The following is a 25,802-nucleotide window of genomic DNA, read 5'->3' on the forward strand; positions in this document are numbered from 1 at the left end:
AAGATGCTTGAAATTTAAAGATTCTTTTAAACGAGATGGGTTTCTAAAAAAATACAATTTCTTGTAAATGAGTACTACAGGCCAAACCGAATTATGATCTTATCTATTTATTTATTTATTTATTTATTTATTGCAGTTTTTGGCCTAGGGCCTAGGTTTGAACCCACCACCTCTGGCATATAGGGCCGGTGCCTACTCCTTGAGCCACAGGCGCAGGCTACCCCCGATCTTATCTATTTAATGAATGGCAACAGAACAAGAGATGAGAGTAGCAGTTCAAAGACTTGAGAGGCCAGATCCCCTCACCCTCAGCTCAACACATTTTCTATCAATTCAGATTTTTCAAATTGTTTTGTAGAAGGTTGGATGGAATTCGTATTTAACTCAAAAAAACAAACAAACAAACAAAAAACAGGATAGTAGATAGAAACATCTTTTTCTTTTTTTTTTAATTTTAACTTAAAATATAGATTAGGTCTTGCTATTACCCAGGCTGGTGTTAAACTCTTGGTCTCAACCAATTCTCCCACTCCAGGCTCTTCAAGTGCTAAGATACAGGTGTGAGCTACCACACCCAGCCAGGAACATATTCTCTTCAGTTCTATAATTTCTTTCTTTCTTTCTTTCTTTTTTTTTGAGACAGAGCCTCAACCTGTCGCCCTGGATAGAGTGCTGTGACATCACAGCTCACAGCAACCTCTAACTCCTGGGCTTAAGTGATTCTCTTGCCTCAGCCTCCCAAGTAGCTGGGACCATAGGCATGCGCCACAATGCCCAGCTACTCTTTTTTTTGTTTGGCCGGGGCTGGGTTTGAACCCACCACCCTTGGCATATGGGGCCGGCGCCCCACTCCTTGAGCCACAGGCACCACCCATTTTTTTTTTTTTTGGTTATAGTTGTCATTGTTGTTTGGCAGGCTGGGCTGGGTTCGAACCCACTAGCTCTGGTATATGTGGCTGGCGCCTTAGCCACCTGAGCTACAGGCGCCAAGCCCCATAATTTCTTATATCCACAGCTAACAGAGGCATAACCCTCTCAATCAACTACAATTATCTCAAGCTTCCTGCCAATTAAATATTTTTTAGAAAACATCTATGTTAAAATCTGGCAAGTTTATTTCAGACATATTTATATTTGTAGAAATGCCCAAGATAATGATCATTCAATGAAAAAAAAAATCAGGCCAGGTACTGTGGCTCACGCCTGTAATCCTAATACTCTGGGAGGCCGAGAGGTGGATCGCCTGAGCTCACAGGTTTGAGACCAGCCTGAGCAAGAGTGAGACCTTGTCTCTAAAAACAGCCAGGTATTGTGGTGGACGCCTGTTGTCCCAGCTACTTGAGAGGCTGAGGCACGAGAATTGCTTGAGCACAAGAGTCTGAGGTTGCTGTGAGCTATGACGCCATGGCACTCTGCCAATGGTGACAAAGTGAGAGTCTATTGCAAAATAAATAAAATAAAAAAAATAACGGAACAGATAAACTCAAAAAAAAAAAAAAAGTCTCATGCGGGTAGTGCCTGTGGCTCAGGGAGTAGGGCACTGGTCCCATATACCAAGGGTGGTAGGTTCAAACCCAACCCTGGTCAAAAAAACTGCAAAAAATAAATAAATAAATAAATAAAAATAATTTTAAAAGGGCGGCGCCTGTGGCTCAGTGAGCAGGGCACTGGCCCCCTATACCAAGGGTGGCGGGTTTAAACCCGGCCCCGGCCAAACTGCAACAAAAAAAAAATAGCTGGGCGTTGTGGCGGGCGCCTGTAGTCCCAGCTACTCGGGAGGCCGAGGCAGGAGAATCGCCTAGACCCAGGAGTTGGAGGTTGCTGTAAGCTGTGTGATGCCACGGCACTCTACCGAGGGTGATAAAATGAAACTCTGTCTCTACAAAAAAAAAAAAAGGTCTCATGGGGTTTTTCTTCTTTTGTTGCCCTTGATAGCGTGCCATGGCATCATAGCTCATGGCAACCTCATACTCTTTGGGCTCAAGTAATCCTCTTGCCTCAGCCTCTGGTAGGCACCCACCATAACAGCTGGCTATTTTTAGAGACAGGGTCTCACTTTTGCTCAGGCTGGTCTCGAACTCCTGAGCTCAGGCAATCCACCCGGCCTCAGCCTTCTGGAGTGCTAGGATTACAGGCATGAGCCACTAAGCTGGGCCGGGATTTTCCTTCTTTTGGGGGTGGGTGGAATGAGAGTGACTTGGGATGGAACAGAAATCACAATCATACCACTGTTACTAAATTCTGGCAGTGCCAAGGTTTCAGTAAAGGTAAGCCCACTGTGATAAAAACCCAAGTACTAGTAATTATGGAAATCAAACTGTGAGGTAGGTTGAGTGCTATTAAAAACTCAGATTTCAAGCTGGCGCACGGAGGGCAGGCTCGCCGACCGGTCGGCATGTCCTTGCAGCATTGAAAGGAGTGTGGAGAAGCAATTCAACTACATCAGGAATACTGACTGCCCTCAGAAACTCCCAGGCCACTAAGCTGATTTTGACAGAGCTGCGGAAGATGTCAGGAAACTGAAATCCAGGCCAGAAGATGAAGAACTGAAAGGAACTATATGGGCTTTACAAACAAGCTATACTTGGAGACATTAATATTGAGTGTCCAGCCATGTTAGATTTAAAAGGCAAGGCGTGGGAAGCATGGAACCTCCAAAAAGGGTTGTCAAAGGAAGATGTGATGAGTGCATATATTTCTAAAGCAAAAGAACTGATAGAAAAATATGGAATTTAAAATTCAGCATGAGAAATGTTTCTTTTCGAAGCTTTCATGATGGTATTGTGTCCTCACGTTCATGGGGAAAATGCCCTGTTAACTCTATGCAGTGTGGATATTTTTGCTATTATCATGAATTGGAATACTTAATTAGGAGTATGCTGGAGCTACTTAGTTCACTAAATTCTACTTTCAGTAGGTGACTATAAACATTCTGTAAGGAAGGTATTCCTTGGTAGTGTGTATACAAAGATTTAGCAATTATTTGTTCTCATGGCTTATCTGATCATCTACATACATCTACACAGTCAGGTAGTGTTATTGGCTTAATAAAATCGGGTTATTAAAGATAAAAAAAAAAAAACCCTCAGATTTCTATAGGTGAAATGCCCCATCTCTAATCCTTATGACTATATTCATTTATATATCTGATTCATTAAAAAAATATATATAACTTTTAAAAACATTTTATTAGAGATAGTTTTAGTTTTTTTAAAGTGGTCTTCTCATTTTTAGAAATTGGACACCTATTCCACTTTCATATATTTGTCACAAATAATATATAAAATATACATATATATATATATATTTTTTTTTTTTTTTTGTAGAGGCAGAGTCTCACTTAATCGCCCTCGGTAGTGCCGTGGCATCACACAGCTCACAGCAACCTCCAACTCCTGGGCTTAGGTGATTCTCTTGCCTCAGACTCCCGAGTAGCTGGGACTATAGGTACCCACCACCACGCCTGGCTATTTTTTTGTTGCAGTTAGGCTGGGGCCGGGTTTGGACCTACCACCCTCGGTATATGAGGCTGGTGCCCTACCCACTGAGCCATAGGCACCACACACAAATAATATTTAATAGAATAAAATTTTACCTACCTTCCCAAGCCAGGTGATGGTGCTTGAGAATTATTGTAAGAATTCTGTGGGGAAAAAAGTGCACTTAGCAAATAAAACAAAAATATAACACTAAAGTACTGAATATATTCAAAAGCATTGGGCCAGAACTGATATTAAACACCTTTATAAAATACACACACACGTGCGCGTGTATGTGTAAATGTACAGCAAAAAGATGCTATTCAGTGAGAGCTGGGGTGTTCTGGAAGACTTCACAGAAGAGGCAAGGAAAGAATGAGTAATACTCACATGGAAAAAGGAAAGGAGAGAGGGCATAGAGAGGTCACATTAAGTGCACAGACTGCAGAAAAGAGAATGTATGTGGCCCACACAGCTTGCCTAAAGCAGAGGTTTATTTATTTATTTTTTGAGACAGAGCCTCAAGCTGTCGCCCTGGTAGAGTGCCATGGCATCATAGCTCACAGCAACCTCCAACTCCTGGGCTCAAGCGATTCTCCTGCCTCCGCCTCCCAAGTAGCTGGGACTACAGGTACCCACCACAACGCCTGACTATTTTTTGGTTGCAGCTGTCATTGTTGTTTGGCAGACCCAGGCTGGATTCGAACCCGCCAGCTCAGGTGTATGTGGCTGGCGCCTTAGCTGTTTGAGCCACTGGCGCAGAGCCTAAAGCAGAGGTTTAGACAAAGACTAAGAGAGGGAGAGATCTATGGGCCAGGGTAAGGAGTCTGGATTTGACCCTGTAGGTAACAAACAGAAAGTTACTGAATGGTTCCAAGTCATATCAGAAAAGCATTTTAGGAGGATTTATGTGGTGCTAGCCTGAAAAAAACAGAATAATGCTTTTTAGCAAATGAAAGCCAACAGTCTAAAAATTTTGAACAATAGTAGTAAAAACTAAGAATCACAAAAAAGTACACATACAACTATAGCATATAGCTATGTAATAAATTCAATAATCAGATATATGTGTAGTAAAAATTTTCAAGAAATCTCACACTTATTTGAAAGGTCCCAAGCAGTTCTACCATTGCTGTGTTTTACCTAATCATGAGGGCACTTGTGGGGTAGGGATAGGAGACTTTACAAATTTTATCTCTCTGGAAGCAGACTCTCTTCTTTAACACTTACCTTCAGGTGCTCCGTCAGTGTCTTTGAATACTTCAAAGCATTTTCCTTCTTTAGTTTGAACAGCCTCAGGTATAGCAAAGACTGGCATCGCAGGCTAGCCAAGGGAAAGGGCAGTTTATTTACCAAGAGAGCATATTCTGGTCACAACCCATATTCTGCATAGCCAACCCTTGTGTCATGCAGAAGTACAGGACTGGCTCATGTAAGCAGACCAAGGCATAAGATCACAACACTAAACCCTTAGGCAAAACAAAAAGATGTCTTCTTACTGTGATATATATCTGAGAGAGGGGAAAATGACTAAAAAACCTAGGACTAGTTCTCCCATGTCATTGCATATATGCATTAAAAAACAAACACTAAAGGGCAGAATCTCCAGACCGAATTATAAATAATCTAAAATTAAAAAATAAAACAAAGAAACCAAACATGTCTTACAAAAGCCCTGCCAAATTAGCCCTGCCTACCTGTTTAGTCACACTCACTTTTTTTTTTTTTTTGAGGCAGAGTATCACCTGCCATCACCTATGGCAACATAGTTCACAGCAATCTGAGATTCCTGGGCTCAAGAGATTCTCTTGCCTTAGCCTCCTGAGTAGCTTGGATTACAGGCACACACCACAACACTTGGCTAACTGTTTTAGAGACGAGGTCTCGTTCTGGCTCAAGGCTGGTCTTGAACCTGTGAACTCACGCAGTCCATCCGCTTTAGCCTCCCAGTGCTAGGATTACAGGCATGAGCCAACGTGCCCAGCCTGAAAAGAAGGGTCTAGCTAGTGCCAAAGCTGGTCTCAAACTCCTGGTCTAGAAAAGTGACCACATAAGATAATGGAGTGGCTAGGGATGGTGGCCCATGGATATAATCCTAGCACTCTGGGAGGCCAAGGTGGGAGGATCATTTGAGGCTAGGAGTTTGAGACCAGACTGGGGGACATGATGAGACCCCTTCTCTATCGCCTCTCTCCCCAAAATTTAGCCTAAGGTGGTGCCCTTAGGAGGCAGAGGCAGGAGGACTGCTTGAGCCCAGAAGTTCAAGCTTACAGAGAGCTATGATTGCACCACTGTATTCCAGCCAGGGTGACAGAGTGAGATTCTATGTCCAAAAAGGAAAACAGGGAAGGAAAAAAAAGACAATGGAGGGTTCTAATATTAGTCCCAATATACCAAGGCTTCTGTCAACAAGGCAAGGCAATGAGTCTGAATCTGAGACTGACAACAAAAGTATTTCAGAAGGAATTCTCAGTTATTTCCTGCTTGACTCATCAAGAACAGATTTATGAGAGGGTTATAAGAAGGTGATTCAGGAGAATACTAAGAAGAGTAGCCTCAGCATAGTTTGTTACAGAAGTCCCATCTATCAAAGAACACAGGAAACTTACCAAAGTACTGTGAGTCTTTTATCTGCAGCTGTAGCATCTGGTGCCAAGTAATTCTTTAGCTTCATTGTGTATCTATAAGTTAAATTAACAAACGAATGACAAATAGACAAATGACTTCACCTTGAACTTACAAATTCTTTCTTCCTCAAAACATTAGAATTTCAAACCTAAATAAAAGCATAAATGCCTATTGAAGTATCTTGTTACTTTATCTAAGTTAAATTAACAAACGAATGACAAATAGACAAATGACTTCACCTTGAACTTACAAATTCTTTCTTCCTCAAAACATTAGAATTTCAAACCTAAATAAAAGCAAAAATGCCTATTGAAGTATCTTGTTACTTTATCTAAGGAAATTAAGTATTAAGCATCCTCTTAGCTTACTGTATATAATTTTATTAGCTCCTTCCTAGATAACCAGAGAAATAATAGTGTTTCTCCCACAAAAATGTTTTCAGATGGGTAATGTGCTGGCATCATAACAAGGTTTGAGGGAGACACATATCGCAAATGAGCAAGACAACCCAATCATTACACTTACAAATTACAAAAAGGTCAAGAAATAATGTTACTGCCAATGAAGTCTTCTAACTTACTTGATGAGGTCCACCGTTTCTGAATACATAAGGAATGGGGATTTGGATTCCTGAGCACTTTTCTCTAATGCATTCCCACATTCAATGAAAGATACCACAGCATCAAGATAGTATACAGCTTTCTCAAACCTATCAGACTGAGGAAAGGAAATAAAAGTAATGAGGAGCGATCTATCACTGCTACAAATAATGCATGACAATATAAGTTAATTTGATTAAATGCATAAATGTAACAGAATATACACATACCAATGCATCTGCATTGTGCTTTAGCTTCTTTGCTTCTTGTAAATAATGGTCTGCTGAATAATTCCTGCAATGCAAACTTTCACTATAAATAAAATGACAAGTATTTTCATAAGATAATACTTATTCACTTCAATCTCTAATATCCTTCAGTTTTCATGTTATCAAATAAAGAAAACTATTAAACATTCATTTCAGATTTTTTTCTGACAAAAAAAAAAAATGTTTTTTTCCAGACAGAGTCTCACTTGGTCACCCTTGGTAGAGTGCCGTGGCCATTGTGGCTTACAGCAACCTCAAACTCTTGGGCTCAACGGATTCCTTTACCTCAGTCTCCCAAGTAGCTGGGACTACAGACACTCGCCACAACGCCCAGCTATTTTTTAGAGATGGGGTCTTGCTCTTGCTCAGGCTGGTCTTGAACCTGTGAACTCAGGCAATCCACGTGCCTTGGCCTCCCAGGTGCTGGGATTACAGGAGTGAGCCACCACACCTGGCCTTCTGACAAATTTTTATGTTAATTTAATAGCATAAGTCATTTGGGGCCAAGTCATGACAAATCTACTTAGGAAAACAGAAACTAAGCTCCCCAGCATTAAATAGTAACTTACTAAGTTATCTGAAAGATTAAGTATACAATAATCCTAGGATCTTACTCACCTGTCATCAAAGGTAAGCTTTGTTCGCCGAGGCTTAGAAGAATCAAGAGTTGGTGCAGATGGAGGACAGTTAGAGGAGCTATTTGGAGCCTTTTCCTGACCAAAAAAATACATAGCTTCAGTGAAAACTGTAAGGAGATTAAATATTAAAATAATAGTATTCCCTCAGTCTCTGAAAAGAAAAAATTTCACTGCCTTCAGTAATTATTTATACTTGTTTTTTTCTTCAGGGTCACAGAGATTTTATTTAAGAAGAACAAAGAGGAAGTTTAGATTTGGAATTGGGTCCTTCTCATGGAGAATAGGTACAAGAGAAACTGATTATAAAATTTTATAATGTAGACTTTCTTTCTACAGAATCAGTCCATTTTATCCCTAGGTGTCCAGTGGTTAGAAAAAAAATTAAAAAAACTTTATGTAAGAGAAATATTCATTCTAATACTTACTAAGAATCTACTAAGTGACAGGCACTGGCCTAGGCACTTGTTAAAACACAAGGAAGACAAAAACCTAGTAGATAAATGAAAACAGCAATAATAATATGTAATGTTTACCATGTACTTACTATTTACCAGGAACTATCTATTAACTAATAATTCAACTAAGTACCTAGCATGTCATTAATCCCTGAACAACCCTATGAAATACATACTGTTATTAAATAATATAAAAAAAGCAATTTCAAGAAGGTTGAGTAACTTGCCCAAGTTTAGACAATTTTTAACTGGTATTCCTGTGATTTGAATTTTAACACTTCCCTAAATTTTATTATGCCTCCATGCAACAGCTCTGACCCTGTCTCTTTATAACTTCCTCCCAGTCAGCCGTAACTTTAATAATACAAATTTTTCCATAATAAAAACATAATAAACAGGTAGAATTTATCCCAAGAATGCATAGATGTTTCAACATTAGAAAAGCCAACAATATGTAATTGTACTAAAAATCTATTTTAAAGGAGCCATGTAATAATTTTTTTCTTTTCTTGTATGATATGAGCTTTTCAGTTATATCCATTACAGCTTACTTCTTTTTTTTTTTTTTTTTGTAGAGACAAGAGTCTCATTTTATAGCCCTCAGTAGACTGCCGTGCCGTCACACGGCTCATGGCAACCTCTAACTCTTGGGCTTACGTGATTTTCTTGCCTCAGCCTCCCGAGCAGCTGGGACTACAGGCGCCCGCCACAACACCCAGCTATTTTTTTGTTGCAGTTTGGCCGGGGCTGGGTTTGAACCCGCCACCCTCGGCATATGGAGCCGGCGCCCTACTCACTGAGCCACAGGCGCCGCCCCATTACAGCTTACTTCTAAGAATAAAAATAAAAGTCCTGGCTCGGCGCTGGTAGCAGAGTGGTTACGGTGCCAGCCATGTACACTGAGGGTGGCAGTTTGAACCCAGCCTGGGCCAGATAAACAACTGCAACAAAGAAATAGCCAGGTGTTATGGTGGGTGCCTGTAGTCCCAGCTACTTGGGAGGCTGAGGCAAGAGAATCATGTAAGTCCAAGAGTTTGAGGTTACTATGAGCTGTCTTGGCATGGCACTCTACCGAGGGCAATTTAATGAGACTCTTGTCTCAAAAAAAAAAAAAAAAAAAAAAGTCCTGAGATTTGAAAAAAAGCCAATTTTCTTATTATAAAGTTTCCATAACCTCCTGAACAGTAAATAAGTTGTAGCATTAACAAAAAGGGTAAACAAGCAATAGGAGGTTTGAAGAAACAAGCAGAAAGGCTTCAATCCTAAGAGAAAGAGACACTCAGCAAGTAGCCAAACAGAGAACTGGAGTAGTGAAAGAGACCAACAGAACTGTCAGGGTCCTAAGTACATTAGCACCAACAGCAAACTACTATAGAAGAAAGGTGTTGGGGCTAGATGTTGTGTTTCATGCTGGGATGCAGAGGCAGGGAGAATCACTTGAGGTTAGGAGGTGATGGCCAGCTTAGGCAACAGAGCAAGACCCTGTCTCTAAAAAAAGATTAAAAAAACTAGCCAAGCATAGTGGTACACACTTGTAGTCCCAGCTACTCAGAAGGCTTAGGCAGGAGGATCTCTTGAGCGCTGGAGTTCCAGCCTAGCCTAAGTAATATTGCAAGTCACTGTCTAAAGGGGAGTGGGACAAAAGCTGTCTATATTACCTCAATTTGAGAAGTTGTTCATACTGAAAATAACCTCAATTTAAAAAATTATTTGCTGGCTCAGTACCTGTAGCACAGTTGTTAAGGCGCTGGCCACATGCACAGAGGCTGGTGGGTTTGAACCCGGCCCAGGCCAGCTACACAACAATGATAATTGCAACGACAAAATAGCCAGGCGTTGTGTCAGGTGCCTATAGGTCCACCTACTTGGGAGGCTGAGGCAAGAGAATCACTTAAGCCCAAGAGTTTGAGGTTGCTGTGGGGTGTGACATCACGGCACTCTACCGAGGGCAACATAGTGAGACTCTGTCTCAAAAAAAAAAAAAAAAAAAAAATTACTTGCTACATTTAAAAAATACAACTAATAACCTTTAGCAGTCTAATTTTTCAGCTCTCATTTGCTTATTTAAGTCACAAATAATAGGTATTTTTTTATTTCAGGGAGCTTGCTCCTAACCAGAACATTTCAAAAAGCATAGTAGATAACCTGATGAACAAACTGAGGGTCTATTAAAGTATAGCCTTGAAAAAGCCTCTTTGGGCTCGGCACCTGTAGAACAGTGGTTACAGTGCCAGCCACATACACCGAGGGTGGTGGGTTCGAACCTGGCTCCAGCCAACTAAACAACTGTTAACAACAACAACAAAAAATAGCTAGGCATTGAGGCAGAAGCGTGTAGTACCAGCTACTTGGGAGGCTGAGGCAAGAGAATTGCTTAAGCCCAAAAGTTTGAGGTTGCTGTCAGCAGTGACACCATGGCACTCTACTGAGGGCAACATAGTAAAACTATCTCAAAAAAAATAAAAACAAGAAAAGAAAAAGAAAAAGCCTCTTTGATCCCCATCCATTTCCCTACATCATAAGCATGCTAGGAGTAACAATAATTAGGAATAATTTCAGTGCTAGCTCAGCTAAAGATTTTTTCTATTTCATGAATCAAAGTCAAATGGCTGCTTTTTCACTTTATGCAAAATAGCTTTCCTGTAAAGTCTAGTTCTAAGAAACCCTAAGCCTCTTTCAAACAATATATAAGAGCTAAATCTAGATACTTTCGATTCTTATTATAAAAAGTTCTATATGGGCTGGGAGCTGTGGCTCTCACCTGTAATCATACATTCTGGGAGGCTGAGGAGGACAGATTGCCTGAGCTCATGAGTTCAAGAGTAGACTGAGCAAGAGCAAGACCCCCTCTCTAAAAATAGCTGGGCCTTGTGGCAAGCTCCTGTGGTACTAGCTACTTGAGAGGCTGAGGCAAAAGAATAGCTTGAGCCTAAGAGTTTGAAGTTGCTGTGAGCTATGACCCCATGGCACTCTACCCAGGCCATCAAAGTGAGATTCTGTTTCAAAAAAAATACTTCCATAAACACCTTTTTCAATTATCAGTTTCTATCTTTTTTTCTTATTTTTATAATGATGGAGTCTCACTATATTGCCTGTGCTAGACTTAAACTGCTGAGCTGAAAAAACCCTCCCCCCTCAGCCTTCCTCAAGTTACAAGAACTACAAATGTGTTCCACGATGCCCAGTGGTTTCTATCTCAATATGCATGAAGCAGCTGACTTACTGCTTTCACAGTCTCATATCAGCATATAAATTATCACGATTACAACATACAGAGAGTAAAGTACACAGGCCTACAAATTTAATGAGATGTCAAAAACATTTCAAAGTACAGTGCCAGCTTGGTGAAACTACACAGCAATGAGTGATTTGCAAAAGCCTGAGGCTCCCAAACCTTACCTTAACCTCCTTAGAACTACTGGAAGTCTTCCCTTCAGTCTTCTTCTGCTTGGATGTGGAGGAACTGTTTTTGCTGCTGCCACTATTCTCCTTGCTGCTGTTATTGCTTGACTTTAAGGAAGAAGACTGACTAATAGTTCTCTTCCGAGAGCTGTGTTCTGTTTTGGGATCTTTTGAAGGAACAGGCCCAGCAGGAGAAGGTAACAAATCCTTTTCTTTTGTAGTACTCTGCTTAGATGACCTGCCAAACCAAAGAAATGCTCTCATTTCTCCACAGAGTAATAGAGTGTGATTGAATTTTTCCATTTCTCTTTGCCTGCTTTCAAGACAAATTTATTTCTACCCAATGATTACTAGAACACAAGTAAAGTAAAACAAAACTGTAAATTCCATGGGGTAGGCATCTTGTCTGTTTCTTTCCCTATGGTTAAACATCCAGTGCCCCAAACATAGCCTATCATACAACACTCAATAAATAATTGGATGAATGAATGAACAAATAGAAGAATGGTGAAAGAGACTAATGAAAGTAAGTTAGTAACAACTCTCTTGAAAGTTAAAGATAATTTTCTAACCATCTAACCAGAAAGTGGTAATCTTTAAGTTTTACCCTATACTCACCCCAACCCTATCAAAAAAAAAGATGAGAAGTAACTAAATCTTTTATTTTTATTTTTTGTAGTTTTTTTGGCTGGGACTGGGTTTGAACCACCACCTCTGGTATATGGGGCTGGTGCCCTATTCCTTGAGTCACAGGCACCTCCTGAGAAGTAACTAAATCTTAATTGTTTTCCAACTCTCTTAGCCAGTGGTTCTCAACCTTCCTAATGCCTCGACCCTTTAATACAGTTCCTCATGTTGTGGTGACCCCCAACCATAAAATTACTTTCGTTGCTACTTCATAACTGTAATTTTGCTACTGTTATGAAACATAATGTAAATATCTGATATGCAGGAGAAACATAATGTAAATATCTGATATGCATATCTGATATGACCCCTTTGGGGGTCACAACCTACAGGTTGAGAACCGCTGCTCTTAGCTAAAAGCAAAAGCTCCCACCATTTGCTATATGTATGTACGTGCATGTATATGACACTTACTAAAAGAAACATTCTGATAGCACAGCGGTTCTCAACCTGTGGGTCACAACCCACAGGAACTGTATTAAAGGACCTCAGCATTAGGAAGGTTGAGAACCACTGTGATAGCACATTAGAAAGTACCCAATATCAAATGATATACATATATTAATAACACTGGCATGCAACATGTTTTGGGGACATACTCTCTGTTGCTAGATGGCTTATGGCCTGCTGAATTCTTGTCCTCTGTTTTGGGTTTCTTGCTCTCACTGGCTCTGCTATCATCTTCATTCTGGATGAAAAACACAAAACAGGTGTGACTTTATTAGGGGTGATTTTTATTCATCTAACTTCAACTTTTAGCTCTAGTTACCCACAAACAATTTATTCCTGATAAAACTTCAGAAGACAAATGACAAGTACAGGAATTAACTTAAACAATGTTCAAAAATCTAGGTCTTAAAGCTGAGAAGTCTCCTATTTTAGATATACAGAACCAAAACAACAAAACAGATTTCCTATAGTCTTTAAAATGACATCTCTTCAACATAATGATCTAGCTATGTGTGGAGGAGTGGAGCAGTATCTATGAAATTAAGATATAATTTTGGGTAGGGCGGCGCATGTGGCTCAAGGAGTAGGGCGCCGGTCCCATATGCTGGAGGTGGCGGGTTCAAACCTAGCTCCGGCCAAAAAAAAAAAACATAGCAAGATATAATTTTGGGTAGTGCCTGTGGCTCAGTAAATAGGGCACCGGCCCCATATACCGAGGGTGGCGGGTTCGAACCCAGTCCCAGCCAAACTGCAACAACAAAAAAAATAGCTGGGCGCCTATAGTCCCAGCTACTCGGGAGGCTGAGGCAAGAGAATCGCCTAAGCCCAGGAGTTGGAGGTTGCTGTGAGCTGTGTGATTCCATGACACTCTACTGAGGGCGAAAAAGTGAGACTCTGTCTCTACAAAAAAAAAAAAAAGATATAATTCACACACCAAAATCCACTCGTCAAAAACACACAATTCAGGGTGGCGCCTGTGGCTCAGTAGTAGGGTGCCGGCCTCACATACCGAGGGTGGCTGATTTGAACTCGCCCCTGGCCAAACTGCAACAAAAAATAGTCAGGCTTTGTGGTGGGTGCCTGTAGTCCCAGCTACTTGGGAGGCTGAGGCAAGAGGCTCACCTAAGCCCAAGAGTTGGAGGTTGCTGTGAGCTGTGATGCCACAGCACTCTACCAAAGGCGACAAACTAAAACTGTCTCAAAAAAAAAAAAAAAAAAATCAAAAAACACAATTCCATGGCATTTGAAGCATTCACCAAGTTGTACGACCATCCCCACAATTAGTTTTAAAATACCTTTTTTTTTTTTTTTTTTGAGACAGAGCCTCAGGCTGTCACCCTATGTAGAGTGCATGGCATCACAGCTCACAGCAACCTCAAACTCCTAGGCTCAAGCAAGTCTCCTGCCTCCGCCTTCCAAGTAGGTGGACCTACAGGGCCTGCCACAACACCTGGCTATTTTTTTTTTGTTGTCGTTGTCATTGTTGTTTAGCAGGCCCTGGGCTGGGTTTGAACCCACCAACCCCAGTGTTATGTGGCTGGTGCCCTAACCACTGAGCTATGGGTGCTGAGCCAGTTTTAAAATATTTTTATTGTCTCCAAAAGACAACCCATACATATCCATTAGCAGTCTCTCTCCATTCCCTCCTCCCTCCAGACCCTGGCAATAACATTTTGTCTTTATGAATTTGCCTGTTCTAGATATTCCATATAAATGCAATCATAAAATATGTCTGGCCTTTTGTGACTAGCTCCTTTCACTTAGTGTAATATTATTTATTTATTCTAGAGATAGTTTTAATTTGTCACCTTAGCAGAATGCTATGGCTCCTAGCTCACAGCAACCTCCAACTCTTGGGCTCACGTGATTCTCTTGCCTCAGCCTCCCAAATAGCTGGGACTACAGGCACCCACCAAAACACCTGGTTATTTTTAGAGAACAGGTCTCAGTCTTGCTCAGGCTGGTCTTGAACTCCTGAGCTCAAGCAATCCACCACCTTGGCCTCCAAGGGTACTAGGATTACAGGCATAATCCAACCCCGGCTAGAGTAATATTTTAAAGGTTCATCCATGTTGCACCATGGATCAGCACTTCAGTACCATTTATAGCTGAATACTATTCTACTGTATGGAGATACCACATTTCATTTATTCTATATTTAATTTAACCATTCATCATTTGATGCTCATTTGGGTTGTCTCCACTTTTTTGGCTAATACAAATAATGCCACTAGGAACGTTCAAGTACGACTTCTTGTGTGAACATACGTTTTCATTTCTCTTGGGTATATATATACACCTGGGAGTACAAATGCTGGGTCATAAGGTCCATATTTAACTTTTTTAGGAACTACCAAATGATGTTCCAAAGCAGCTGCATCATTTTAAATCCCCACTAGCACTGTATCAAAGTTCTATTCTTCTATATCTTTGTCAACACTTACTACAGTCCACCTTTTGATTATAGCCAAACCTATTAACTTCTGAAAAGCTTTTTGACTGAAATGTTAAGCGGTAGGCCCATCTACTGCCAACACTACCCTGTTTCCCCGAAAATAAGATATCCTCCGAAAATAAGACCTACTTACAGGACAGATAAGACGTCCCCTGAAAATAAGACCTAGCGCATCTTTGGGAACACACCTTAAAGTAAGACACCGTCTTATTTTCGGGGAAACAGGGTACTTTTCTAGGTGAATCTAAGTTTTCCTTTTGCTTCAAATATTAGGGCACAAGAATGTAAATAATCTGCCATAACAAGAGTCCATTCCGTTCTACAAGTGACTAAAGATGGACAAAGGAAAACATGAAAAAGAGTATATCCTTCATTACCCTTGACCAGGTCTCCTCTTAGTATCACCTGCTTAACCTCCAGATACTGCCTGTGACACTTTATTTTACCAAAGCCATGAAACTTAAAAATCACAATCAAGTTTCCTGGTGTTCTATAATTTATAAAATCAAAATTTAGCTTATAGGTATTAATGTTAAGAACTCTAGAGAAATATATGCCAATGAGATAGGAGATACTTCTTTTGGAGAAAGGGGGGGTTTAAAAATTATTATTACATATTATAGATACAGCAAAAATTTTAAACAAAGGGTAAAAAGGATTTTCACTTTCTATATAATATTTTCAATATTTTAAGTTTTTTTTTTTTTTTTTTAAAGAGACAAGAGTCTCACTTCATTGCCCTCAGTAGACTGCCACGGCATCACAGCTTACAGCAGCCTCCAACTCCTGGCCTTAGGTGATTCTCTTGCCTGAGCCTCCTGAGTTAGATGGGACTACAGGCACCTGCCACCCTCAGTATATGGGGTTGGACCCTATCCACTGAGCCACAGGTGCTGCCCTAAATGTTTAAATATCTTACTTTTAACATTTAATACCTTTTAAGGACCTTTTTTTTTTTTTTAATTTTATAAGAAACAATCCAAGTTTCTAAAGAGGACTCTACCATATATAAATTTTTTTTTTTTTTTAAAGAGATAGAGTATTGTTTTGTCACCCTTGATAGAGTGCCGTAGCATTGCAGCTCACAGCAACCTCCGGCACTTGGGCTTAGGCGATTCTCTTGCCTCAGCCTCCCAAGTAGCTGGGACTATAGGTGCCTGCCACAATGCCCAGCTATTTTTTGTTGCAGTTTGGCCAGGGCTGGGTTTGAACCCGCCACCCTTGGTATATGGGGCCAGCACCCTACTCACTGGGCCACAGGTGCCACCCCATATATAAATTCTTTTTTTGCAGTTTTCAGCCTGGGTTGGGTTTGAACTCGCCACCTTTGGCATATGGGGCCGGCGCCCTACTCCTTTGAGCTACAGGCGCCTCCCCATATATAAATTCTTAATCCACATAAATCTATGACTTAAATCCCATAAACAAGTCCACAATCAGCCTATTGGTATAGCAGCCCTGAACAATCTTCTAGTTAAGTGTCCTTCTACTATAATAATGGAAATTCATTACTATACAGTGTGAAAAATAGTAAGATTCAGTTTTCTAGAAACAAAATAATGTGAACCATTTCAATTTATGATGATCCAAAAAAGAAAAAGTGAGCTGTATTTGCACATAGTGCTGTGATTTTAAGGAAAATGTTTCTGGCTCACTTAATTTTAAGTGAATGCTCTACTCTCTATATCCTATGCATGCTTCTCAGGTCAACTGAGATTGGGATTTGCATTCTACATTTACCTAGGAAGGCCATTCTCATACCTATGTGTTCACCTGCTGAAGCTTGACTTTCAATCTTTTACAATCATATTCACACATACATATTAGGAGAAATTACAGTATTACTCAATAAAGATTACTTTCCCCTAAAATTTACTCACCAGAACTGAAAAGATTAAGCTGTTTTTCCCTATCCAAACATGTAAGTTATTTAGCTCTTTTTTATTATATGACTATTATCCTCTTATTACAGACATCCTGAGTTTTCATATTTCCTGGGTCTAAAAAAAAAACGCTAACCTTAAATGTACACAAAGCTTTGTCTCCAAATCTGAATTATCTTGTAAGTATTTAGGGGATGAGAGATAGCTATGTACCAGCAATGTTGTTTTTAGTTCTGACCTTTGTTAAGGTGAAGAAGCTGGGGCATAGAGGATACAGCAGATTGGTGAAATTCTTAAGGATGTGTTAAAAATGGTGAGTTAATTTTTTTAGTTGGAAACTAGTCAGAAATATTGAGTATGTCTTGGTAAGGATTTAAGACAGAAGAGAATGATAGGAAAACCTAGGGAGTACATAATCTAACTAAAACACCTACAAACAAAATGTGAAAGATGTTGCAAAGGCCAGTTTGCAGCCTCTGCTCCAGTCTCACCTCTACACTGGTCAGCACATGCTCTATAGAGAAGCACTGGTTCATTTCTAATTTCATTAGAAACTCTCTTGCTTTGCTGAAGGTTTAGCAGAAGCACACAGGTCCTAAGAAGCTTCACATTTACCCTCCATTTTCTCTCACAGTGTGTAACACATGTTGTTATTTTATAGATTACTCAGATTCCATAGCATTTCAGATTCAGGTGTTTCAAAACAAAAATAACAATAAAAACCCTTTACAAACCTTATGCTTCCTCTTGCCTTTGTTGGAAACTTTTTCTGAGGCTTGTTTCTGAGCTTCTCTTGTGTGCTTTTCCGGCACATTTTTCTTTTCCCCCTTGGGTGGCTCTGTTTCTTTGTAAGGCTTTCCTGGTATTCTAGTCAAGAGATTCAGGTCAATCTTCACAATAAGTGGATACCTTTCATCAGGCTCACTGAGGGGGGAAAGAAGTTCCTTCTCTTCCATAGGAGAGAACATTCGTTGCCGGAAAAAGCTATCTTCTTCCTCCACTGAGGAGGGTTTAACAGGAGTCCTATTGCTCTCTGGGTACTTAGGAGTTTGTGAAGAAGGAGGAAGGCTCTCACTTTCATCTGAATCAGAAGAAGAGGTATCGGTTTCTATGATTTCCCTTGATTTCTGGGAAGATTTACTCGTGGATTTGTATTTCTTTTTCTCTGCTGTAGGTCGAGGGGAAGACTTAGACTCCTTCTTTATATTGGGTTTCCTTGAGCCTTTGGTGGCGGCTTTGTGTCGGCTGGAGGGCATGCTGGTAGCTATATCGACAGGGGTTTCACTTTCTATCTTCAGGCCTCCACGAGGCTCATCCACAGCTGTCTTCTCAGCCTTTTTGGGTTGCTTTTTGCCTACAGTTCTCCTCTGTGTTGTGCTGTCACTCTGTGCAGGAGATTTCTGCCTTCCACGCCCACTTTCTGATCCCTTTTGAATGGTTTTGGAGTCTCGTCCAGGAGTAGTGGAACTTGTTTCTTTAGGTCCACCTGGATCAGTGTAGCTATTCCCAGTACCCTGCTCTCGGCCTTCCTTTTTGTAGCCTTGAGATGATGGGATGTTACTATCCACTGAAGAAGCTGGTGACACTTTATGTGGGTTCACTTTATTCAACCAATTGTCAAGTTGCCATTTGTTCGTTGGTGGTGGTTCAGGCTGGAAAAACAGAAAAGTATGTCTGACTTTTTTGATATTGAAGCTTTCTCCCTTCTTTACAATCTCGAGAACAAGAAAAATTACAATGCCTAATGTACCAAAAGCATTTGCTTTTCACACATGGTTCTGTCTGAACCAAACCAAAGGGCTGAGTATTAACTATTTGGCTCTAACCACTTGAATGAGAAGATAAGCTTAATGTTACATATGGCCTTTAAATAGCAAATGTTATTAGGAATCCAATTTCAAAGGCATTATTACTAAATATACACATAGTACATTTAATTCCTGAAAGTAAACAAATGATGTAGCTACCAAGAGAGATTTTTAACTGCATTTCGTCAGTTATAATTGTATAAGATCTTTCTATTAACAATAACTACCATCAATTACCATGTTAAGACAGGAAAAAATAAGAAACCACACTAAAGAAATACAGTATTTTAGTGACCTGCAATATGACCTCCTAATCTAGACCAAATTTGTTCAAATGATAAGGAAACTAAATGTTCAAATGACAAGAAACTATCTAGGTTTCTTCCAAGATATGGTTTATTTCTTTTTGTCATAATATGTAATCTTCACCTTTTATATTTGAATCAAATCTTAACTGGACTTCACCAAGGGCCTTGAGAGGGCCTATGGAAGGTAGCCCTTCCTTCCCTCTCACCTCAGGAGATGCGCTCTGGGATGGCTCATTTGCCTCACTGTCACTGGAACTACTTTCACTCTCCGAATCAGATCCAGAGCTGCTTTCAGATCCACTGTGGCTACTAGAATCATCCCTGGAGTTATCTGCTCCTTCACTATTATGGTGTGAAGGTTCAGAGTTACTAAAAGAGACAAAACATAAGAGACCAAAGTTTTTTTATTTTTTAACAGGAAAACTTCAAGAAATATGACAACCAACTTTATTTAAAATGTTACTGTTGGTTTAGCTGTTACAATTCTATGAATATAGAACTTCATTATAAACACTTCCTTTAAAAAGTTTCTGATGTGCTGTTCAGCTATTAATACCCATCTTTTCAAAACAGCTTGAAGTACAATGTATATACCATAAAATTCACCCATTTTAAGAGGAAATTCAATTCTTTTAATCTATAGAGTTATACAAGCACCACCACTATTGATAGTATTTACTTTTTTTTTTCCTCAAGTTTTTTTTAGATAGAGTCTCATTCTTGCCCTGGCTAAAGTGCAGTGGTATCACTGCAACCTGAAACTCCTGGACTCAAGTAATCCTCCTGCCTCATTCTCTCAAGTAGCTGGGCACTACAGCTATGTGCTACCATGCCTGGCTAATTTTTCTATTTTTTGTAGAGACAAGGTCTCACTCTTGCTCAGGCTGGTCTCATACACCTGAGCTCAAGCGATCATCGGGCCTCAGCCTCCCAGAATCATAGGATTACAAGCATGAGACACTGTGTCCCACCAATATTTACTTTATAAGGCCATTTATTATATCCCTATAATGTTATCAGGCTATCTCCAACCCTTTAAATGAAACAAAAAAATAAAAGGATCCTTACCTTCCTGGTGTACTCCTTGGCATTGTCTTATCACAATCCTAAAATTAAAGCATCAAAAGGAAATCTATGAATGAATAAATAGTACTCTACTTGGCTGATCGGAACAATATCTGAACTTTTAACAGAAAAACTGGCTTCTCTAATATATGCATTAATGTTTACTTAATACTCTGTTTTTACCTAACAAAATAACTGAATTGCCAGGAAAATATCAAAAGTTTTGTTAATAGTTCTTTTTGTCAATAACCTCTTACTTTATAAGTGTGTTCTGATCCATGGTAAATGTTAAGGAAAAGCCAATTTTTAAGTAAGAAGAAAAAAATGGAGATTTAAAGGCAGACGAAGAGAAAATGACAACATTGTAGTGTTAGAAAAACTTATTTTAAATATCTGGATTATAAATGTATTATTCAATTATAATTTTTATACAATATACGAAAATAAATACTCTGAGACTGTTAAAAACATATTGTAATACACACACCTGTTCCCCATCACTGTCTTCACTGCTGCTTAGTTTTAAGTCATCTTTTAACATACTAGAGGGAAAAGGCAGAAAGGGTTATTATTGTTGGAACATTTTTTCACGGTATATCAAAGTATTAATATCAACCAATAATTCTAGAAATAATCGCTTTGGTAGCTAAAGATGTAATTCAAAAACAAAACAACTTAAGTTTTACACTGATTGGTTTGATTTACAATCAGAGCAAAAATTGAGAAAGGAGGGATTTGTTGTTTTTTTTTTTTGCAGTTTTTGGCCCAGGTTGGGTTTGAACCTGCCACCTCCGGCATATGGGGCCGGCGTCCTACCCCTCTGAGCTACAGGCACCGCCCGAGAAAGGAGGGATTTAATCATTAGATAAGTTCTAACCTTTCTATGAGTAAAACATTTACCTTTTCAAATTAAATGAAAGCCACATTCTGTGTATCTCTAACTTTTCTCTAATTGCACACACACATATTCATTATCAAAACAATTAACACAGTCATACCCTGGCTAAAGTGATGCCACTGCACTTTAGCCAGGGCAAGAATAAGACTCTGTCTCAAAAAAAAACTTGAGAAAAAAAAAAAAAAGTAAATACCACTAGAGCAATATTAACTCCTAAAGGGAAGGAAGATAAAATAATACCAAACAATTCTCTTTTTTTGTTCCCAAAGTTGCATAAAGAGTGGTCTATATAACTGTTGATGACTGGCTAACTGTGAAAACCAAAACGCAATTTCCCAAGCCAAAGATCTAGTGCATAAATGTCTTCCTAAGAAAGATAACCTGTGTTCTACAGATGTAGAAATCTGGGGTAAGAGCCTTGGCTTGGCTATACAGAAATGACCATGCATGTATTTTTTAAACTCCAGCCTCCAAGTTTTCTTTGATTAAAATTCAAGTCAATTGGGGCAACGCCTGTGGCTTAAAGGAGTAGGGCGCCAGCCCCATATGCCGGAAGTGGTGGGTTCAAAAAAAAAATTCAAGTCAATTAGGTAACATGCAAAAGTACTAACAGCTGATAGTTTCTAGAATTTGTTTTTGAAAGTAAATTAAGGGGCGGCGCCTGTGGCTCAAGGAGTAGGGCGCAGGTCCCTTATGCCAGAGGTGGTGGGTTGAAACTTGGCCCTGGCTAAAAACTGCAAAAAAAAAAAGAAAGTAAATTAAGGATTTAAGTTTTCCTTAGGACCATAAAACCAAAACTATTAAATTTAAAAGTTATTGAACAACCCATAAAACATTCCTTGTCTTTTCACAGGAGAGGGAAAATTAATATAAAGGTAAGGGAGAAAAGTAACTAGAAAACATTTTATTTCTCATTACCAATAATTCCATTACCTTCCTTTATTTCCCAATCAGTGGGAAGGAAATCTTCATTCACTCTAATAACTACTTTTACTTTTCCCTCAAAGCTTAACATACATTTCTAAATTTGATCCTAAATTCAAAATATTACATGAAAAATTACTTAAAAAAAAAAAAATTGGGGAGGCACCCATAGCTAAGTGGGTAGGGCACTGGTCACATACACCCAGGCTGGGGGTTTGAACCCAGCCCAGGCAAGCTAAAACAACAATGATAACTGCATCAAAAAATAGAGCCTGGCATTGTGGTGCGGGCCTGTAGTCCCAGTTACTTGGGAGGCTAAGGCAAGAGAATTGCTTAAGCCCAAGAGTTTGAGGTTGCTGTGAGCTGTGACGCCACAGCACTCTACCCAGGACGACAGCTTGAGACTGTCTCAAAAAATAAAAAAATAAATAAATAAAGTTACCTCAAAATAACATGACCACATGATTACAGAATTATGGAAAGTATTTTAAGACTGGTCCAATTAAATGAGATGTGAAACAAATTTTCTTTTGGACAAGGGCTTAATCTCTATGACTGATTTCCTCTAAGGAAATGTACTTAACTCTAAATTCTCTCAGCCCTCATGATTTATTAATGGCAGTTCAATAAACCTGTTTACACATGTAAGTATGCTAAAGCTTTTCCCAGACTGCTCAGGGCCCTGCATGCTTTTGTGCCTTCACCAACCAACCGTGACATGCACATATATGGCAGGTATACATCAGTTCTTTGCATATGAATACATATGATAAATAGGACTATAATTTGAATTCTTCAGCAGTGAGGGGGGTATCTCAAATTCAAATATTTTCAATCTCACAATCTCACTTTGTTCTTTCTGTATTCAGCAGAAATGGCTACCAGGCTGAAGTTATCACAATATAGTTTGTGGCTATGGCAGAGGGCTGGCACTGTGGCCAGTTTCTTTAGAATTTTGGTTTAACCATTGAATTAACTTACAGTCTTAGGAATTCAGGAGATCATTCTTTTTGGTTTTAGTTTTTTTTTTTTTTTTTTTGAGACAGAGTCTCACTTTATCACCTTTGGTAGAGCACCATAGTGTCATAGCTCACAGCAACCTCAAACTCTTGAGCTCAACTATTCTCCGGCCTCAGCCTCCCAAGTAGCTGGGACTACAGGCACCTGCTACAACGCCTGGCTATTTTTAGAGCTGGGGTCTCACTCTGGCTCAGTCTGGTCTCGAACCCGTGAGCTCAGGCAATCCACCCACCTCGGCCTCCCAAGTGCTAGGATTATAGGCGTGAGCCACCTCGCTCGGCCCAGAAGATCATTCTTTTAGGTGAGATTTATTATGCAATACACCACCCTATTATCAATATTTATTCCGAGTTCTACCTGTAAAACAAAAATAAGAAAACAAAAGGAGAGTACAAACTATGTTACTTTAATACACTACATCTGGCCATTAAATGAAGGGCTAAGAGTCCTGTTTTTTAAAAATTTCTCCACTCTGGGAGGCCGAGGCAGGTGGATTGCCTGAGCTCATGAGTTCGAGACCAGCCTAAGCCAGAGCCAGACTTTGTCTCTAAAAAAAATAGCCAGGGCTTGGGCGGCGCCTGTGGCTCAGTCAGTAAGACACTGGCCCCATATACCGAGGGTGGCGGGTTCAAACCCGGCCCCGGCCAAACTGCAACCAAAAAATAGCCGGGCGTTGTGGCAGGCGCTTGTGGTTCCAGCTACTCGGGAGGCTGAGGCAAGAGAATCGCTTAAGCCCAGGAGTTGGAGGTTGCTGTGAGCTGTGTGAGGCCACGGCACTCTACCGAGGGCCATAAAGTGAGACTCTGTCTCTACAAAAAAAAAAAAAAATAGCCAGGGCTCGCAGCACAGTGGTTACAGCACTGGCCACATACACCCTGGCTGGCGGGTTCGAGCCAGTCTGGGCCAGCTAAACAATGACAACTGCAATAAAAAAAATAGCAAGTCCCAGCTACTTGGGAGGCTGAGGCAAGAGAATTGCTTAGGCCCAAGAGTTTGAGGTTGCTATGAGGTGTGATGCCACAGTGCTCTACCAAGGACAACATAGTGAGACTCTGTCTCAAAAAAAATAAAAAATAGTCTCAGATGGGGATGAGGCAAGAGAATCACTTAAGCCCAAGAGTTTGAGGTTGCTGGCTGGGCGCCGTGGCTCACGCCTATAATCCTAGCAGTCTGGGAGGCAGAGATGGGTGGATTGCTTGAGCTTATGAGTTTGAGCCCAGCCTGAGCAAAAGCGAGACCCTGTCTTTACTAAAAATGGAAAATCTGAGGCAAGAGGATCACTTGAGCCCCAGAGTTTGAGGTTGCTGTGGGCTATGATGCCATGGCACTCTATCCAGGGTGATAGCTGGAGGCTCTGTCTCAAAAGAAAAAAAAGTTTGAGGTTGCTGTGAGCTGTGATATCACAGCACTCTACCAAGGGCAAGAAAATCAGACTGTCTCAAAAAAAAAAATTTCTCTTGTATCTTTTTTTTATTTTAATTTGCTTTTTTTTTTTTTTTCTGAGACAGAATCTCACTCTCTTGCCCAGGCTAGAGTGTCACAGTAACCTCAAACTCTTGGGTTCAGGCAATCCTCCTATTTTAGCTTCCCATGTAGCTTGGACTACAGATGCCAGCCACAACTCCAAGCTAATATTTTTTATTTTTAGTAAAGACAGGGTCTCCCTCTTGCTCAAGCTGGTCTCAAACTCCTGAGTTCAAAGAATCTGCCCACCTTGGCCTCCCAGAATACTGGGATTACAGGCATGAGCCACTGTGTCCAGCCTTTATCTTTCCTTTGAACCCATGTTATCCAAGGGAATATCTTTTAAATGACTTCTTTATTAAATACAAATTATGAATGCACACATAAATATATACATACACACATACACCTCTGAGATAGGAAAAAACCAAGATCTCAGAGGACAGACAGGCAAACAAAACTACATGGCCCACAAACCAAATCTAGCCCACTACTTGTTTTTTTTTTTTTCTTTTCTTTTTGCGACAGTCTCATTATGTCGCCCTCAGTAGAGTGCCGTAATGTTAAGAGCTCACAGCAACCTCAAACTCTTTGGCTTAAGCAATTCTCTTGCCTTAACCTCCTGAGTAGCTGGAACTATAGGTAACCGTCACAATGCCTGGCTCTTTTTTTGGGGCGGGTGTGGTGGGGCAGTGGTCATTGTTGTTTAGTAAGCCCAGGCCTGGTTTGAACCTGTCAGCTCTTGGTGTATATGGCGGGCACCTTAAACACTGAACTACAGGTTCCAAGCCAGCACTACTCGTTTTACAAAGCAACTTCTGTTGGAACACAACCATACTTATGGTCTATGGCTGCTTTCATCCTATAGTGGCAGAGCTGAATAGTTGGGACATATACCATGAGGCTCTGAAAGGCCAAAATACTTAACTAATGTTTTACATGAAAGTTTGCTTACCTCGGCCTTAAAAGATTAACATCTCTAAAAATTGTCCAAAATATCCGGATGTTATAGATAACTTTTGGCAAAAAAGGACAAGAATTAAACTTATTGAGCAATAAACTTACGATTTAGACTGGTGCCCATTTGAAGTTTTAGAAGGATTGTATCTTTCTAGAACAACAACAACAAAAAAATGTAGGAATGAGTATTTAACATACTGCTATTTAGATTATAAAATATCTATGTAGAATATCTATTGTCAAAGTAATATAAATAAAAACAATGAGATATGATTCTTCATCCATCAAATTAGCAAATTAGCAACACTTTCAAGTGCAATAATAAAGAGATACTGGTTGAGTATAGGGAAAGTAAACAGCCATGTTCATATGTTTTTGGTAGCACTATAAACTCACATAATCCTTTTGGA

The 25,802-nt window shown here is 39.9% G+C and overlaps 1 protein-coding gene, 1 non-coding gene and 1 pseudogene across 5 annotated transcripts in view; 1 reads left to right on the forward strand and 2 right to left on the reverse strand.

Annotated features, from left to right (window-relative positions):
* Positions 1-25,802, reverse strand: part of AFF4 (ALF transcription elongation factor 4) — an 88,119-nt gene that overhangs the window by 12,433 nt on the left and 49,884 nt on the right. For 3 of the 4 annotated variants that reach the window (XM_053567193.1, XM_053567189.1, XM_053567190.1), the window contains 13 exons: positions 25,498-25,543; positions 20,614-20,668; positions 20,130-20,167; positions 19,268-19,430; positions 17,680-18,597; positions 12,757-12,845; positions 11,468-11,708; positions 7,594-7,688; positions 6,937-7,018; positions 6,688-6,824; positions 6,089-6,160; positions 4,710-4,803; positions 3,600-3,643 (listed from right to left, as the gene is read on the reverse strand). In XM_053567193.1, the coding sequence (XP_053423168.1) occupies positions 3,600-3,643; positions 4,710-4,803; positions 6,089-6,160; positions 6,688-6,824; positions 6,937-7,018; positions 7,594-7,688; positions 11,468-11,708; positions 12,757-12,845; positions 17,680-18,597; positions 19,268-19,430; positions 20,130-20,167; positions 20,614-20,668; positions 25,498-25,543 (2,074 nt within the window). The remainder of the gene's footprint in view (positions 1-3,599; positions 3,644-4,709; positions 4,804-6,088; positions 6,161-6,687; positions 6,825-6,936; positions 7,019-7,593; positions 7,689-11,467; positions 11,709-12,756; positions 12,846-17,679; positions 18,598-19,267; positions 19,431-20,129; positions 20,168-20,613; positions 20,669-25,497; positions 25,544-25,802) is intronic. The other variant, XM_053567191.1, reaches the window with a different exon arrangement.
* On the forward strand, positions 36-2,749 carry LOC128569202 (acyl-CoA-binding domain-containing protein 7-like; annotated as a pseudogene).
* On the reverse strand, positions 6,544-6,647 carry LOC128569442 (small nucleolar RNA U13). The gene has a single exon (XR_008375387.1). It is a non-coding gene; the product is annotated as a small nucleolar RNA U13 (small nucleolar RNA).

Source organism: Nycticebus coucang, chromosome 17 (genome assembly GCF_027406575.1).
Source record: "Nycticebus coucang isolate mNycCou1 chromosome 17, mNycCou1.pri, whole genome shotgun sequence".
In the NCBI taxonomy this organism is placed as follows: Eukaryota; Metazoa; Chordata; class Mammalia; order Primates; family Lorisidae; genus Nycticebus; species Nycticebus coucang.